The 19,041-nt window shown below is 32.7% G+C and overlaps 1 protein-coding gene across 10 annotated transcripts in view; it reads left to right on the top strand.

Annotated features, from left to right (window-relative positions):
* NBEA (neurobeachin) overlaps positions 1 to 19,041 on the top strand; it is a 743,003-nt gene that overhangs the window by 105,069 nt on the left and 618,893 nt on the right. For all 10 annotated transcript variants that reach the window (XM_012465562.2, XM_064361756.1, XM_064361759.1 and 7 more), the window contains exons 2-6: positions 1,750 to 1,981; positions 6,060 to 6,160; positions 6,417 to 6,512; positions 10,027 to 10,148; positions 11,693 to 11,819. In XM_012465562.2, coding sequence (XP_012320985.2) covers positions 1,750 to 1,981; positions 6,060 to 6,160; positions 6,417 to 6,512; positions 10,027 to 10,148; positions 11,693 to 11,819 — 678 coding nt within the window. The remainder of the gene's footprint in view (positions 1 to 1,749; positions 1,982 to 6,059; positions 6,161 to 6,416; positions 6,513 to 10,026; positions 10,149 to 11,692; positions 11,820 to 19,041) is intronic.

The following is a 19,041-nucleotide window of genomic DNA, read 5'->3' on the forward strand; positions in this document are numbered from 1 at the left end:
AAGCCATGCTGCTGGGGTCAGGGAGGGGTGGTGTCAGAGACTCAAAACTGTTTTTCCATCTTCTCAGTGCCTCTTCCAGTGATATGAGGTTAAAACCAGGTACTGTGAGTGCTTACCTGATTTTTGGTTCTTATGAAGATTTTTTTTCTGTGTAGATTGTTAACTTTATGTCCTCCCAGTAGGGGTAGGGGGACGATCTGTGGAGCTTTCTATTCTGCCATCTTGCTTTACCTCCCTCCTAAAAAATATTTTTAAATGAAATTGTAATGTTTGTATGAACTTGCATGAAGACAGACTTGTTGTGTTTGGATCCTGGATCCCTTACCAGTTTTGGGACATTCTTCCACATACTTAAAATTCTGTGCCTGTGATTCCTTATCTGTAAAATGAAGACAATAGTAGCTTCATAACAGATTTAAAATACTTAGAACAGTACTAAATGCTATGTAAAATTAGGTGGTGGTATTACTACTATTTATGCTATTTACATTATACTCTATGGTCATCTGTTAATATTTGTGAACACCTTTCATTGATAGGAAATTAATTCTACTTGTTGATCCTAACTCTACTCACTCTCTGTTCCTAATCTTGTTTTTCCTTTGCTTCCTCTTTTCTCATCTACTCATATTTTATGTCTTCCTTCATGTTTTATATAACTTATAGCCACCTTCAGTGTTTTTTGGAATAAAGTAGCATATGTATGCATACATACATTTACATCTTTGTTTCTAGAATTTAGCACTGTTAGTGCGTGGTCTTTATATTAGATGTTTATGTATTCTAGTTCCCAGAACAGTAAGTTCTAGACCTTAATAAATGAATTATTTATTGAATGAACAAGGGCATTAATGGCTTCAATTGTGAGGTGTTTTATGTGATTATTATTTTACTCCTAAATCTTATCATTTTCTAGACCAAAAGGATATTCACTTTGACTGTTCTTTTTAAGAATAATGCTTATAACTGAATATAATAGTTCCTATGTGATTCGATCAACAGAGAGTAAAGAGTCTGATTATTTCATTCTATGTATATTTGTCCACTACTGTATTTAAAATACCAAATGGGAGGGGCAGTAATACTTTGGACTCATTTCCCATAATGCTGAAGTCAAATGTGTTGCTGTTAAATCAGCTTTCTTTACCCAATTCACATTTGTGCTTAAAAAAAAAAAAAAGAAAACCTTAACAAGACCTTGTATATTTCTCTTCAACTTATTTTTTAACATTCATTTTATTATTTCAACATTTATTGTAAGTTGTAGCAGTTCCGTATTTCTTTATCTTATATATATGGTAATTAGGCCACAGTTACATCTCTTTATCTGTTAAGACTAGTGATATCAAAAAAGAAAATGAATTTCATGCCTTAAAATTTATCCTTAGTAAATTCTGTATTTTCTGTTGATAATCACTTTTAAAGGCCAAACCTTCTTTTTAGGATTTTTTTCTGAATCACACCCAGGAATCACATGCTGAAGTTTGCTTTATTTTACTAGCTTTGAAATCATCCTTTCCATTTATGTGAAAATTAGATTTCTCTTTGGTAGTTTCAATGCTTACAATGCCTTTCACTTATCTGTAGCTCTTATGCTTTTGATCAAAGTTAATTTTATACCAGAAGACTTGAAATTTTTTAGAGTAGTAGCTGTTCTCTCCTGCTAATCAAATTCTCGCTATTATTTTATTCTACTGTTATCAGTAACCTCCCATGTTAACACTATTGTTTCTTTCTGTTTACTTTCAGCTGGTTGGTGGAGAATTTGACCTGGAGATGAACTTTATTATCCAGGATGCTGAGAGTATAACATGCATGACAGAGCTTTTGGAGCACTGTGATGTAACATGTCAAGCAGAAATATGGAGCATGTTTACAGCCATTCTACGAAAGAGTGTTCGGAATTTACAGACTAGCACAGAAGTTGGGCTAATTGAACAAGTATTGCTGAAAATGAGTGCTGTAGATGACATGATAGCAGGTATGGGGTTATCTGACAGGAAAGTATAACTTAAATGTTTATAAAGTTTCATATACTTCTCTTTATATTCTATAGGTAATGTAGGTTTGTTGACACTACTTCGATTTAAAATAAATGGAAATGTATGGAAATTTTACTTTTTATATTAATGGAAAACCTAAAGAGTGGAAGAAGAAAAACGTAATTATTATAGTAGACAAACATAATTATTATAGTAGACAAACATAATTACTGATGTTGCTTTTTTCAATTTTAGAAAATTTCAGTACCATGGAGTGCTATGAAATCCATAAGAAAAATAAACAGCATCTTTTTTTTCTCCAAGATGGAATGCAGTGGTGTGATCTTGGCTCACTGCAACCTCCGCCTTGCAGGTTCAGATGATTCTCCTGCCTCAGCCTCCTGAGTAGCTGGGACTGCAGGCGTGTGGCACCACACTCAGCTAATTTTTTTTTTTTTTTTAGTGGAGACAGGGTTTCACTGAGTTGGCCAGAATGGTCTCCATCTCTTGACCTCGTGATCCGCATGCCGTGGCCTCCAGAAGTGCTGGGATTACAGGCGTGAGCCACCACACCCGGCCCAACAGCATCTTTTTATGTAGTATTTTATTAAGCTTTTACATAATTAAAATACCACAATAGGTATTACAGTTCTGTATAATGAGCATTTTAGCAAATTCTCCTACTTCTGTGCTCCTCAGTCTGGCACATATGCAATTATGACAGGAGGTACTAAAAGCCTTAGATAAGCATGGTGTATCTTTTTGACATGTCCAGTTTGGAAGAAACTTTTGTATTAAAAAAAACTAATACATTATGAGCTAGACCATAAAATTCACCAGGAAGTTAAAGATAAAAATACCAATTTTTTGTGCTTGTTTGGGTTATTTCAAACAATAGCTTTGAAATCTATAATTTTTCACCACCAAATCTTCACCTCCTTGCACACTCATTCTCCTGTGTGGCTAGTTGCATTTCAGAAAACTGTCTCAAATATTGTTCCAGGGCAAGTAACGTTCCAGAAAATAAGTTTAAAGTTTGAAATGTTTATTTTTTGTAAGCCATGAATGTTCACCCTAAGTATATTCTGACATAAAAGCATTTTCATAATTATGAAAGTGCTGATATTACTCTCCATAGTATTATATCCCATCCTGGGAAGTAGTTCAGTTACCAGAGAATATGCTTCAACATTTTGACTCATGCATTTAATTAATTTTAAAATTAACAGAACAAACTATTAAATAAGAAAGAAGGGAATGAAAAATGGGTTAAAATAGAATGCAAAATTGCAAAAAGAATGTTTTTGAAATTAAATACTTCCAAAAATTTGATTTTTTTAGAAAATATATTAAAAATCATATCTTATTACTTCAGGGTAGCATATATCTTTTTTTTAAGAATGATTTAGCATTCCCTATATTGGGTACTGATGGCTAACTTGATGAAAAATGAGATTAAGACTTCTATTTCTTAAAATACCTTTTTAATAAGATATGTTAATAGTAGCATTTCTATAAATTTGAGTTATTTATTAGGAATTTATTTATATAAACTTATGTGTACATATGTTGTACAGAACATCATATCTTTCAATTCTTATATCTGAGCTTAAGCTCTTAATTTTTTTTTTTTTTTTTTGTACATTGACTGCTACTCTATGGAGTACAGTTTAGAGAATGAGCCAATATTACATGCATAGTAATGTATGGTACATAATTCATCAGCACTGAGATATAAAAGTGACAGTGAGGGTGATTGTACCATAGAAGTTCATATGTTGACATTGGTATTATACAAAGCTCCTTAATTCTCTTACCATTCTCTCAATAATAAGATTAATAACACAAAATGTTCACTTTTTATAATTTCTAGCATTTCCCTTCAAAAGAGCTTGATGATGGAAGGATATGAGAAAAGAGAATAAATGTCAGAAAAATACCTCTGTTTTGCTTTTTTAATAGAGAAATTAAAATTTAAATATTATACTAAGGAAAAACTGGTAGCTACCAAAACACTACTAACTGTCCATATCTGAATATATTGTGGTATGTTAAGTTCAACAGGGTACTTTTTATTTAATAATATAGTAAAAGTATCACTAGAAGGTAGCTAAGTTAAACATTTATAGCAAATTGGTAAGAAAAATTTTTGATCTTAGTATTTTTTAAAATAATTATTTCTAATTACTTTTGATCTTGTTCTCCAGAAAAGAAGACCTTCTATAATAGAATTAAACTGAGCTGCTTGGTTGTGTTACATATACAGTATATAAGTAATTAGTATTTTTTTCACTTTAAAAATAATTTCTAATTACTTCTAGTCTTGTTCTCCAGAAAAGACCTTCTGTAATAGAATTAAACTGAGCTGCTTGGTTGTGTTACATATATAATATACAATGAATTTTTTAAAATTTCTAATTAAATACAAATTTAATAGATTACTTTTTGTGACATACATAGGAGATAAGATAAAGATGAAGTCTTGTATAACCTGAAAAATTTAAAGGTTGCCAATATTTTTAAAGTATTTTTAAAAAGTGTTTTATGTAAACCTTTAAGAAATCTGTAAAGGTTGCCATTGCAGCTAATTGCTTAAAAATAATTCATATTACAGCAACATTAAATGGACTAAGAAAAAAATACTTGCTGTTAGCTTAGGGTTCTTATGGTACTTGAATTTTTTTTAGAAACATACTTTTGACTTAACATGTACTAATATTTTCATACATTTTTGTTGCTTAAGCTGTGACATGTTTTATTTCATTAAAAAATCACTCTGAAAGTGGCATATCCACGATCACAATTTTATCATAGAGATTACTTGCTTATTGTATATTAAGTAAAATAAGTTAATTATTAGTTGATGAAAATAAGCATACTGTTTCAATTTTGAAATATACAAATGACAAATTTTTTTAAAGTCTCAAAATCTGTGATATGATATTGAATAAAATGCATGATATATCAATACTATTATTTCAACTTACGCTAATCTAACCTATTGTTGATTATAAGCTTTTAGAATATGTATGTGTATTGCTTTGTAATAACCTTTGTAGTGTGTTTCATTCTTAAGTGCTTTAGAAATTGAGAAAATGAAGTATAAATGTTTAGATGTTCAATTTCTTGCAAAGAACAAGGACAGAACAGGTATTTATCACAATATGTAGAGAAAGCAATCAGAAACAAGAGATTAAATTTATAATTTTTCTCATTATTAGGTATGCTGGTGTGTATGTAATATGCATATAAACACTCAAACTGGCATGATAGATATCACTAGTAATACATTTAAATTACACTTCTATTTATAGACTAGTATGTCTTTAAAGTGTCTGGGTTTGAATACTGATTCTACCATTTGCTAGGTCTGTATTCTTGGGCAATGTGAATAAATTATCTGTGCCACAATTTACTCATTTTGAAAGGGAATAATAATGGTACTTACCTCATAGGCTTGTTAAGAAGATTTGTGAGGTTTGTTTCTGTAAACCACTGGGAATAATGTCTCACCTGGAGTAAATGGTAAAAATTGCTAATGGGCCAAGGAACATACCAAGAATATATTAAGAATAGATAATTCTGAAAGACAATATGGTCAGATGTTACTTTTTCATTTGACAATAACCAGTTTGCAATTTTAAATCTTTGCACATTTGCATATTTTTACCTACTTTTACCAGCAGGCCATGTGTGGGGTGTGTGTTTTTGTGTGTGTGTATGTGTGTGTTCTGGGAAAATATAAACTCTATTTTACATGTCTTCTAAGAGGCCTTAATTGCAGTAGTAATTTAATGGAGGAAAATCATATAATTCAAATAAATTCTTTTGGTTATTTAATGACTTAAAAATTGTTAATTGGAATGGCTCTTCATGAGGACATTTAGCTATATTATATATATTTGGCTATAATATATATATATGGAGTGCACATATATATATTATGTATAAATGGAGGGGAAAACAGAGAAAGAGAGAGAAATGACAATGATAACTTTATATCTTTCACAAAGTATATTACCTTGACAGATGACAGCTCATGACTAGAGTTCAGAATAACTTTATTTTCCTTTGAAGATCTTCTAGTTGATATGTTGGGGGTTCTTGCCAGCTACAGCATCACTGTCAAGGAGTTGAAGCTTTTGTTCAGCATGCTTCGTGGAGAAAGTGGAATCTGGGTAAGCTGTGGTCAGAGGGAAAGGTATTCAGTATCAGTCCATTAATACTTAATGTTCAACAATTTGTCTCTAGAGAGCTATATACTTGAATTTATAATGGAAATTGCTTTCCTCTTAAATGATTTAGTAAATGTTTTGTAAATGATTTAAAGATAATTTTTCTCTAGTTAGAAAACAGTCCAGTGGCTAACGTGGTATATTAAGTATGACTGCTAAATTTGTACAATGACATTTCTTTCTTCTATTGTTTCCTCAGCCAAGACATGCAGTAAAATTATTATCAGTTCTTAATCAGATGCCACAGAGACACGGTCCTGATACTTTTTTTAATTTCCCTGGTTGTAGTGCTGCGGTAAGTTTTAAATACATCTGCTGATTTTTATTTATTTATTTATTTTTAGGTCAACTTTAGTAAAGTTTAATTTATATATAACAAAATTTACCAGTTTAGAAAGCACAATTTGATGAGGTTTGAAGTCATACAACTACTACCAGTGATTTGAACAATTTCATCACTCCTCAAAATTCCCTTGTGCCGGTTGGAAGACATTCCCCTCCACTCAGCCCGTTTCTTATTACCTCTGATTTACTTTGTGTTCCTATAGTTTTGCCATTTCTAGATTGTCATATAAATAAAATCATATAGTATGTAGTCCTTTTTTCTTTTTTTTTCCTGAGATGAAGCCTTGCTCTGTCACCCAGGCTGGAGTTTAGTGGTGCAATCTCATTTCACTGCAACCTCTGCCTCCTGGGTTCAAGCAATTCTCCTGCCTTAGCCTCTTGAGTAGCTGGGATTATTAGGTGTCTGCCACCGTGCCTGGCTAATTTTTGTATTTTTAGTAGAGACAGGGTTTCATCATGTTGGCCAGGCTGGTCTCAAAACTCCTGATCTCCTGATCTGCCTGCCTAGGCCTCCTGACGTGCTGGGATTGAGCCTTTGTGCCCAGCCTGGTGTATAGTCTTTTGTGTTGGGCTTCTTTCACTTACCATGATGGTTCTGAGGTTTTCCATGTCGTAGTTTTAATTACTGTTTTATTCTCGTCTTTTTCTTTTTGAGTAGTATTGCATTTTATGGATATACCACTCCTATCTATTCACTAGCTGATGGACTTTTGGGTTTCTAGTTTTGGGCTATTGTAAATAAAACTGCTGTAAACATTTGAACACAGGTCTTTCTATGGACATATGTTTTCTTATTTCTTAATTAAACACCTGAGTGAGATTGCTGGGTTTTCTGGTAACTGCCTGTTTACTTTCATGAGAAACTGTCTACTTGTTTTCTATATTAGAATATTGTACATTCCCATCAGCACTATGAGAGTCCCACTTGATCTGCATCCTAGACATTTTCAATCTTTTAAATTTGAGGCATTGAAACGGTTATGTACTGTAGTCCTGCCTTATCTATGGGGGATGTATGTTCTAAGACTGGCCTGATGGATACCTGAAGCTGTGGATGCTACTGAACTGTCTATATAATATATACTATGATTTTTTTCTTCTATGTACATACTTGTGATAAAGTTTAATTTACAAACTGGGCACAGTAAGAGATTAACAACAATAACTAATAATAAAATAGAACAATTATAGCAATATGTTGTAGTAAAAGGTTTGTGAGTGTTGTCTCTCCCTCCCTCCCCTCCCTCATTGTCTCTCTTTCTCAAAATATCTTACTTTATTATACTTGCCTGTTTTTAGATTGTGGTTGACCATGAGTAACTGAAACCATGAAACCACAGATAACAGGATATCTACTGTAATGATACCTCATCATAGTTTTAATTTTGCATTTTATTCATGACTGATGATGAGCATTTTTCATGTGTTTATTGGTCATTCTTATATCTTCGTTTGTAATGTTTCTGTTCAAATATTCTTTTCATTTAAAAAAATTGGTTGTTTATTTTATTATCCTAAGAGTTCATTATATATTTGGAATGTAAGTTCATCTATTAGAGAAAGGTAAAATATTTCCTTTTTTAAAAAGTCAAGAAAACTTATGTTGTTTGATTAAAATGTTATTTATATTGCTGATAAAACTGCCTAAACTAATTGCTTAAACATTAAAATCTGAAAGGTTAATATATGGAAAATTTTGATTCATTTGTAGGGTTTAACTTTTCATTTGAAATTCTGTGTGTATGTGTGTGTGTGTGCATGCGCACATATATGTGTGTGTGTATATATATGTTTGTGTATTTTTTGAACAGCAAGCACTTACAAATCTTTGACTACTTTGATATTATTCATTGACCACCTACAGAGTGTTTTCTTTATCTTCAGTCATTATACTTGGAGTGTAGATTACATTCCTTACTCTTAAAGAACTCTGATGGCTAGACCCGTGCAAATACAGCTTGTTACAATAAGAGTTATAAATGGTACTGTAGATTTAGGTACTCAAAACTATGGGAATACAATTGAAAAGAGAAGCCAAGCTAGGTTAAAGTCCAGAAAAGCTTCACAGATGAGGAACCTATTAGTCTGCTATTAAAGAATAATTGAGATTTTGTTGGAAGAATGATTTGGATAGAAGCGACATGATATATAGAAAGAGGAACTGTATAAGAACAAGTGGAATAACTGGTATATTTAGGTGTTCTTTGAAATGTGGGGTTGGGTAATAGAGGAGGATAAAATCAAAAGGGTTTGTTGGAGCCTTACCTTATGGAATGAGTTTTGTATAACCTGAAGAAATTTAAACTTTATTCTGAATGCTGAAGTTTTTTTTTTTTTCTTCTGAGATGGAGTTTTGCTCTTGTTGCCCAGGCTGGAGTGCAGTGGTGTGATCTTGGCTCATTGCAACCTCTGCCTCCTGGATTCAAGTGATCTTCCTGCCTCAGCCTCCTGAGTAGCTGGGATTACAGGCATGCAGCACCATGCCCAGCTAATTTTGTATTTTTAATAGAGATGGGGTTTCTTCATGGTGGTCAGGCTGGTCTTGAACTTCTGACCTCAGGTGATCCACCTGCCTTGGCCTCCGAAAGTGCTGAGATTACAGGCATGAGCCACTGTGTCCAGCCTGAATGCCGGAGATTTTTGATAATGGAAGGTCTGTGTTGTATTTGAGAAAGGCCATTATCAGCAACATGAAGGATCTGTTTGGGAAACAGATGAATTTTAAAATCATAATGGGTAATTATCTTTTATGTAGAATTTGGATAAAGTCTAGGAAAATAAATAAATCCATTCAGATGTTTCTTGAAGTCAGGTGAAACAATCAGCTACTTTTTCATTTATTCCTTAGAATGGCTACATTTTATTTGGTTGCTATTTTCAATGGAGTCTTATATGATTCCTTTTCTGCTTTTGAATGGATCTGAATCCTTTTTGGTTATAAATATCAGTTAAGTTTCTGAGCAATAAATGTCATGCTTTGCCTTTCTTGGTTTCAATGTTGTTAGCATTATGAGTATTACCTGTATTTCTTCAATGCTGATTCCATTAACCTTCTTGAGCTCAGTCATTTTGGCTTTAAATATTCAATCTCCTTTAACCAAATGGATTACTACTGAAAACCTAGCATAAACCATAGAAAACTGAAATTCTGAGGCTTATGTGTAAGAGACTGTATACTGATAAAACATAGATGGGGACTTCTTGGAGTATAGTCTGAAATCCCTGTGTAACCTAGAGATAAAATCTGATTCACTGAGTATTTGAAACTTGAATGCTTCTATAATCAACAAATACTATTTAGGTGCACTTAGATTGTTTTAATAAAATACTAGCTTTTATTTTTTAGATTTGTTCATAATATTTATACTTGATTGTTTTTCAATCTGCAAAAGCCATATTTGACCTTAGGTACTATCACATTTCCTTTAACTGATACTTTTGTACCTTTTCTCATTGCCTTGTAGGCAATTGCCTTGCCTCCTATTGCAAAGTGGCCTTATCAGAATGGCTTCACCTTAAATACTTGGTTTCGTATGGATCCATTAAATAACATTAATGTTGATAAGGATAAACCTTATCTTTATTGGTAAGTAATATGTTTAATTTTAGTATTTTTTTCTTTAAGTACTTGAATTCTATAAATATGTAGTCTCAAGGCAACTTAGATAGAATATATACATGCTAAAACTGTGAAGAAACTGTAAATTAGTTTTATGTACATATGTATGTATGCATTTATTTTGCTATTGATTCTAGGTCATCCGCCTCATAATTATCATTCTTTTTCATTTGCAGTTTAAGAGTCAAAGGTACAGACTTTCTGTCCCAGTCTCCTTCTGTGTGTATCAGTTGTGGAATTTTTAGTGAGGATTGCTGGTCCCTGAAAAAAATTCCAAACTTTTAACAGATTTCATTCATTTTATCTTTTTACTTACTTTGTTCTATGAGCATAACTGACATGTGCTTTGAAAATTTTAATAATAGCTATGTAAGAAATTATAAGATTATTTAGTGTAGACAACTAGAATGAGTTGATCAACCCAACAATGTGTTGATCTGTAAGGAGTGAAAGCTTGGTAATTTTAGTATTCCAGTAATGCACAGTACAGCATACTTACAATAAGAACATCAAACATTCATTGATTGCCATACTATATGCTAGGCATTTTGTTTACATACATGAATTTATTTAATACTTGCAATAATCTGAAATAAGACTACCTGTGTTCAAGTGCTGGCTTCACCACCTACTATTCATCCTGTACTTCAACTCTAAAATGAGGATAGTAATAGTGCCTATCCCATAGGATTTAATGAGAGAATCATATTTAAAGCTCTTTGTATAATGGCTGGCTCAGAAATGTGAGCACAGAAATATGTGAACTATTACTACATTCTATAAAATATTATATATGGATAATAATGAGAGTAAGTTTTAAATCAGCATCTGAACTTTGAGACATAAATGGGGTTGGACTTCAAAGTGGTCATTTGGGAGATCATACATTAATTTCAGTGGTACTTTCATTTTTCAGTGATTAAACATTTTTCTACATGGTGATTAAATTTACAGTTCAGGGGAATGCTCCTCTAGAAGAAAACAACTGTATTTCATAGTTACATCTTTTTTAAACTAAAAAGGTACTGCTTTGCTCCATCATCAACTGCATTATTTATCAAAGCTGACTCCGACCAAGTTTGTTTATTTTTTATTTTTTTAAAATTTGTAAGCTATTTTCAAAGGTATACCAGAATTAGAGAGGAGGTTGTTATTTAAAATGTCAACTTTGTGTAAATGTGTTCTGTATTTGCTGATTGCAAATGGTTCTTAAAGGTAGATAAAGTCTACTTGGTGGTAGGCTTTTGTTGGCAATTGATTTGTTTTTATGTGTTTCTGAGATTTTAGGTTGAAATACTGAAAGCTTCCATAGTCTTTTATTTCCTAGTTTAAATTTCTTATCTTTAGTTATTTTAAACATTTTATATATTTTTTAGTTTTTATTTGCACATATTAAGCTCCTTCTACTGTCCAGGGAAATAAGTTTGATTTTTATAAGAATGTTTAATAGCCGTTAGGTGTTTAGTTCTTTTTATCAGAGGATATTATACTATGCTCAGTTTTCCTTACAGTTTTCGTACTAGCAAAGGAGTTGGTTACTCTGCTCATTTTGTTGGCAACTGTTTAATAGTCACATCATTGAAGTCCAAAGGAAAAGGTTTTCAGCATTGTGTGAAATACGATTTTCAACCACGCAAGGTAGGTAAAAGTAAATATTTTTATAACTCACCTGTTATGACAGAATTCTTAACTAACCTTTTATGACCTCTGTAGTATTCTCTTTCACTGGTTTTCCTGTGCTTTTAATAGTTTTCTATTACCCTTGTCTGCATTTTCTTTTTACTTTTATGTCTAGTTTTTGTCTGCTATAAGATCTGTATTTTGTTCTCTTATAGTGTATTTCTCTCACACTCTCATTATCTCAGTCTGATCTGTTCTTTGGCATTCTTTCGATAAATACTTATTATTTACTGAGTAACAGACACCGTTTTAGGCACTAGGGATTTATAAATATTTGGTTTTTTTCTAAAAGTTAAATGTTAAACCCCCAGATTAAGCAAGGCACAGATACTTTTTTTGTAGGAGATTTACCTAATCCTAGTAGTTCTGAATCTTGTTTCCTGACATTGAAGGTTTTGTTTATTTCTGATGCTTTAATAATGCTGGCTTCAAGGAGAAGAATATTGCTATTGTTAGTTTTGGCTCAGGAAATGTGTCTTTACTTAATATCCCAAAGAATAGCAGAGACAAGGTCAAAACACATTTTAAAAACTGCTCTAAAGAGAAAATGCAGAGAAATGTGCAAATATATAATTAGAATTGTAAGAGATAATTCATTTATAATCAGGTGGCATTTTCTAGAGAGATTTTCCTGCCTGTGTACCAGACTCCAACTTTGTGTCAGAGCGAACCATCTGAAAGTTCAGATGAAAGAAAACAAGGACAGAATACATAAGGGTTTCCATCACACATGTTTAACGCTTTGTTCCCCTTGCAGGTTCAAGGTTCTTTCTTGGATATATGATAGTTAGATTGTCAGTGTTTTTTAGGGCATACTGCCTCCTCCTAACAGAAATACTGCCTTACCCTTTGTGATTAAGGGTACTATCATAACAGTTACGACGAACCCAAATGTGGTGAGGGTGAGGTCTTTATTTCTTTTTTATATCTTTCTTTCTTTGTTTTCTTGTTGCTTGTGATCTGATGTGTATCTTGTCATATACAGAAAAAAATATTATTTTGGATGGTATTTTCAAAAATTTGTTTTGATTTTACATGATTCTAATGAAAATATTTTCTTTATATTTAAAGGCAGCAATTGTGGTTTCTATTAAAGAATATCAATTTAACAATAATTCATTAACATATGCTTAGAAAATAGTTTAAAAAGCAATGATTCTGAATAAATGTATTCCTTCATTATAATGGTATAGCTTTATTTTTTAATACAAATTGATTATTTTAATACAAATCCCATTGCCTTTGCTCTGGAAATTCTATTTTATTAGAATTAAGGTGAGACCAAGATAGTTTGATAAAAGTGCTAAATTATTTTGAATTTCAGTGGAATTGATTAGAAGTACAGAGTGTTGGTATTTTAATTTTCATGTTAGGATTATGTATTTTTAACAAATATTCTAGGTAATTTTTCTCATCAGACAATTTTAGGAAACAGTTAAGAGTATAGTTGCAAACAATTAGAGTGATGTTATAACCAATGAAATTATCATTAACCAATAAAAAGTACTTTAACTCATTTGTTCTCACTTCTATTTTATCTCTTCTTTACTGTTTACTTGTGGAAAACACATTCTCCTTTGTAAAGTTCTCAATATGCAGTGATTCTAAGGGGTCTAATGAGGAGCAGGGCCAGAGAATGATGTGGATTCTTAAAAGTCTTCTGAGAAGGTTCTCATAAACCTTGAAAACTCATAAGTATTTGATTTTACTGTGTTTTAGTATTCAGAATAAGTTCTTTCTCTTATTTCTTCCTTTCTTTAATTTTCCACAGATGCTCTAGCTAAGTTGTTGTTATCCTTCCCAACAAGATATTTACTGGCCTTTCAAAAATAAATCTTTACATTTAAACCTTTGCTTTCCAACTTCACCACTTACCACCTTTTAGAACTTGTGAAGATGGATGTAAATGATTAGCATATTGCCAAATAGGTAATATGTGCTCTAGACATAATTAGCTACTATTGATATCATGCTGTACTTTTCTTTTCTTCAACTTCAATTTGTAATACAAATCTTATGGAGTCTTAATATGGATCTTTTTTTTTTCTTATTCCTGGTCGTGTCTTTCTTTTACAAATTTCTTTTTGAGTCTCAAACTAAATGCAGATTTCACTATATATACATAATATCACTATGCACACATAGTTTCCAAGTCTATTTTTATTTTCATTAGTCAAAGTATATCAGGTCAAAAGTTAGGCTTTTGTTTTAACCATTCAAAAAGTCACTTGTGTCTATTATCTATAGAGTACATTTTGATGTACCAAGGAAAGAGAAAAGTCACTTTTCTTATAAATAAGTTCTGTGGTCTTAAATGAGATCAGTTCATTAATTCATCAATGCATTCGTATATCATTCATTTAATTTTATCATATATTATTGTTACAACCAAAAGAAAACTTTGATAAATTCCAAATCTGATTAATTTTCCTCTATTAATTATCTTAAGTTAATGGTACCCTTACCCATCTAAGTGAAATTTGGAAGCCATCTTTGACTCCCCTTTTATATGTTAACACTTACTATCAGTTCTGTTAGTTAATTCCCATCCCCATTTTAAAATTATTAATGCTTTTGTCTTAGCTCAGCCGCTTATGGTGTCTTACCTAAACCTTTGCAGAGGTTTTTCAGTTTTATGTTTATCCACTCTTGCTGACCTATCTCACCTCCACATTGCTACCAGTTATTTTCTTTAACTATGGAGCTGATCCTTTAACTTTCCTGCTCACAATTATTTAGTTATACCACATTATGCAAAATATGAAGGCCAGATTCTTAAAAAAATCTGGTCTTTGCTTGTTTTTGTTTTTCTTGTTAAACCTACACACTGAGGAAAGTTTTGTCAGGCATCTGCTGTACCATATTAAGATTCTGCCTGGATTTTTTTCCCCCTTGTCTACTGAACAATTCATTTTCATCCTTCAAGCTTAGTCTTATGGTTCAATTTATTCTTTTAGTGAATACTTCTGTGATAGTCTTTCTTCTCTATTTGTCTTTCCTTCCTTGTTACTTATAGTAATTACTTTTATTATTCCCAAATCTGTATTTTAGATATCCTCTATTGTTTTCATTGTTTCTGTAGTGAAACTTCCTTGAGTGCATATATGTTGTCTGTCCTTATATACCCATGATCCAAGGTTGGGGCAGGGTACTTGGCATAAAGTAGGCTGTCAATACATTTTTTGAATGAATGAATGACTTTGAAAGGTAAATAATCCATTTTAGCATAAACAAACCTCATCATGAGGATATAGTAGATGAAAATAAAATAGCAGTTTAGTTAATGGTGTCTTATTTATGAGTACCAAATATTCAAGAACTTTTCTTCATAGTTTTCATACATTATCTATTTATAATATTCACAAGGAATCCACAAAGTAGGCATTATTATACCACTTTTTCAAAGATGAAAATAGGTTCAGATATACTAAGTAATTTGCCAAAAGCCATAGAGCTAGTAACTTGGGAACCCAATTCATGTTACGAAGTAAAATTAATCCTGCTCAGCACGTTATCTGGAGTAGTAAGAACTCAGTAAGTATTGTTTGAATGAGTACTTTTCTATAATAAGTATACCAATAAGTATAATAATACATTTAGTATTCATCTTTGAGCAACTGTCTTTTAGCAAGAAATCTTTGTCTATATATAGGTATTTGTGTCTCTTCTCTTTAGAAATGTAAAGTTTCTACACATTTTACTCCAGAATATAAAAATTGTGTCTTCTGTGTTGTTTAGATAGCATTCTGGTTGAATATTGTCAAACTCAGTGAAGGTGTAATATGTGTAAACTTTAATTCTTACACATGTAACATTCTGTAAGATTTTCCTTAAATTTGTTTGAAGCTCATTTTTTATGGTTTCTTCTTGATAATTTTGTAATACTTAGAAACAATTGTTAAATGACTACATTAATGGTTTTCTTTTCTGATTTTAATCAGCGCTAACATATATGTTGCTTTCTAATCAAGGGAAAGACTTAGTTTGCACTAAATTAATGATTACCTGGAATGAAAAGAACTTAAAAAAGGATATGCATTTTATTTTTTTATTTATTTTATATTATAAAATATATATATTTAATTGTACTTTAGGTTCTGGGGTACATGCGCAGATCATGCAGGATTGTTGCATAGGTGCATATATGGCAATGTGGTTTGCTGCCTCCATCCCCCCATCACCTATACCTGGCATTTCTCCTCATGTTAATCTCTCCTCAACCTTCCCACCCCCTTGTCTCTCCCCCAGCCCCCACTAACAGACCCCAGGGTGTGATGCTCTCCTCCCTATGTCCATGTGTTCTCATTGTTTAACACCCATCTGAGTGAGAACATTTGGTGTTTGATTTTCTGTTCTTGCGTCAGTTTGCTGAGAATGATGGTTTCCAGATTCATCCATGTCCCTACAAAGGACACAAACTCATTGTTTTTGATGGCAGCATAGTATTCCATGGTGTATATGTGCCACATTTTCCTTGTCCAGTCTATCATTGATGGGCATTTGGGTTGGTTCCAGTTCTTTGCTATTGTAAACAGTGACACAACGAACATACGTGTGCATGTGTTGTTATAATAGAACGATTTATAATCCTTTGGATATATATACCCAGTAATGGGATTGCTGGGTCAAATGGAATTTCTGTTTCTAGGTCCTTGAGGAATTGCTGCACTGTCTTCCACAATGATGAACTAATTTACACTCCCACCAACAGTGTAAAAGTGTTCCTGATTCTCCACATCCTCTCCAGCATCTGTTGTCTCCAGATTTTTTAATGATCACCATTCTAACTAGCATGAGATGGTATCTCAATGTGGTTTTGATTTACATTTCTCTAATGACCAGTGATGATGAACATTTTTTCATATGTTTGTGGGGCTCATATATCTCTTCTTTTGAAAAGTGTCTGTTCATATCCTTTGCCAACTTTTGAATGGGTTTGTTTGTTTTTCTTGTAAATCTGCTTTAGTTCTTTGTAGATTCTAGATATTAGCCTTTTGTCAGATGGGTAGATTATAAAAATTTTTTCCCATTTTGTTGGTTGCCATTCACTCTAATGATTGTTTCTTTTGCTGTGCAGAAGCTCTGGAGTTTAATTAGATCCCATTTGTCTATTTTGGCTTTTGTTGCCAATGCTTTTGGTGTTTTAGTCATGAAGTCCTTGCCTATGCCTATATCCTGAATGGTTTTGCCTAGGTTTTCTTCTAGGGTTTTTATGGTGTTAGGTCTTATGTTTAAATATTTACTCCATCTGGAGTTAATTTTTGTATAAGGTGTCAAGAAGGAGTCCAGTTTCTGCTTTCTTCACATGGCTAGCCAGTTTTCCCAACACTGTTTATTAAATAGGGAATCATTTCCCCATTGCTTGTTTTTGTCAGGTTTGTCAAAGATCAGATGGTTGTAGATGTGTGGCATTGCCTCCGAGGTGTCTGTTCTGTTCCACTGATCTATATCTCTGTTATGGTACCAGTACCATGCTGTTTTGATTACTGTGGCCTTGTAGTATAGTTTGAAGTTACTTAGTGTGATGCCTCCAGCTTTGTTCTTTTTGCTTAGGATTGTCTTGACTATGCAGACTCTCTTTTGGTTCCTTATGAAGTTTAAGGTGGTTTTTTCCAGTTCTGTGAAGAGGGTGATTGGTAGCTTGGTGGGGATAGCATCGAATCTATAAATTACTTTGGGCAGTATGGCCATTTTCACAATATTGATTCTTCCTAACCATGAGCATGGAATGTTTTTCTATCTATTTGTGTCCTCTCTTATTTTATTGAGCAGTGGTTTGTAGTTCTCCTTGAAGAGAGCCTTTACATCCTTTGTTAGTTGTATTCCTAGGTATTTTATTCTCTATGTAGCAATTGTGAATGGGAGTTCGCTCTTGATTTGGCTCTGTTATTCTTGTTATTGGTGTATAGAAATGCTTGTGATTTTTGTACATTGATTTTGTATCCTGAGACTTTGCTGAAGTTGCTTTTTAGCTTAAGGAGATTTTGGACTGAGATGATGGGGTCTTCTAAATTTACAATCATGTCATCTGCAAATAGAGACAATCTGACTTCCTCTTTTCCTAACTGAATACCCTTTCTTTCTTTCTCTTGCCTGATTGCCCTGGTCAGAACTTCCAATACTGTGTTGAATAGAAGTGGTGAGAGAGGGCATCCTTCTCTTCTGCCAATTTTCAAAGGGAATGCTTCTAGTTTTTCTCATTCAGTATGTTATTGGCTGTGGGTTGGTCATAAATAGCTCTTATTACTTTAGATATGTTCCATTGATATCTAATTTATTGAGAGTGTTTAGCCTAAAGGGCTTTTGAATTTTGTTGAAGGCCTTCTCTGCATCTATTGAGATAATCATGTGGTTTTTGTCTCTGGTTCTGTTTATGTGGTGAATTACGTTTATAGACTTGTGTATGTTGAACCAGCCTTGCATCCCCGGGATGAAACCTAATTGATCATGGTAGATAAGCTTTTTGATGTGCTGTTGCAGTTGGTTTGCCAGTACTTTATTGAAGATTTTTGCATTTATGTTCATCATGCATATCGGCCTGAAGTTTTCTTTTTTTGTTTAGACTCTGCTGGGTTTTGGTGTCAGGATGATGTCGGTCTCATAAAATGATTTGGGAAGGATTCCCTCTTTTTGTATTGTTTTGAATAGTTTCAGGAGTGATACCAGCTCCTCTTTGTATGTCTGATAGAATTCTGCTGTGAACCCATCTGGACCTGGGCTTTTTTTTGATTGGTAGGCTATTAATTGCTGCCTCAAGTTCAACCCTTGTTATTGGTCTCTTCAGGGTTTAAACTTCTTCCTATTTTAGACTTGGTAGGGTTCAAGTATCTAGGAATTTATCCATTTCTTCCGGGTTTACTGGTTTGTGTGCATAGAGTTGTTTGTAGTAATCTCTGATGGTGGTTTGTATTTCTGTGGAATCGGTGGTGATATCCCCTTTATCAGTTTTTATTGCATCTATTTGATTCTTCTCTCATTTCTTTTTTATTAATCTGGCTAGCAGTCTGTCTATTTTGTTGATCTTTTAAAAAACCCAGCTTCTGGATTTATTGATTTTTTTGAAGGGTTTTTTTGTATCTCTATCTCCTTCAGTTCTGCTCTGATCTTAGTTATTTTTTGTCTTCTGCTAGCTTTTGAGTTTTTTTGATCTTGCTCTTCTAGCTCTTTCAATTTTGATGAT

The sequence above is a fragment of the Aotus nancymaae genome, unplaced genomic scaffold, assembly GCF_030222135.1.
Source record: "Aotus nancymaae isolate 86718 unplaced genomic scaffold, 86718_ANA_hifiasm-v0.15.2.pri h1tg000043l, whole genome shotgun sequence".
Classification (NCBI taxonomy): Eukaryota; Metazoa; Chordata; class Mammalia; order Primates; family Aotidae; genus Aotus; species Aotus nancymaae.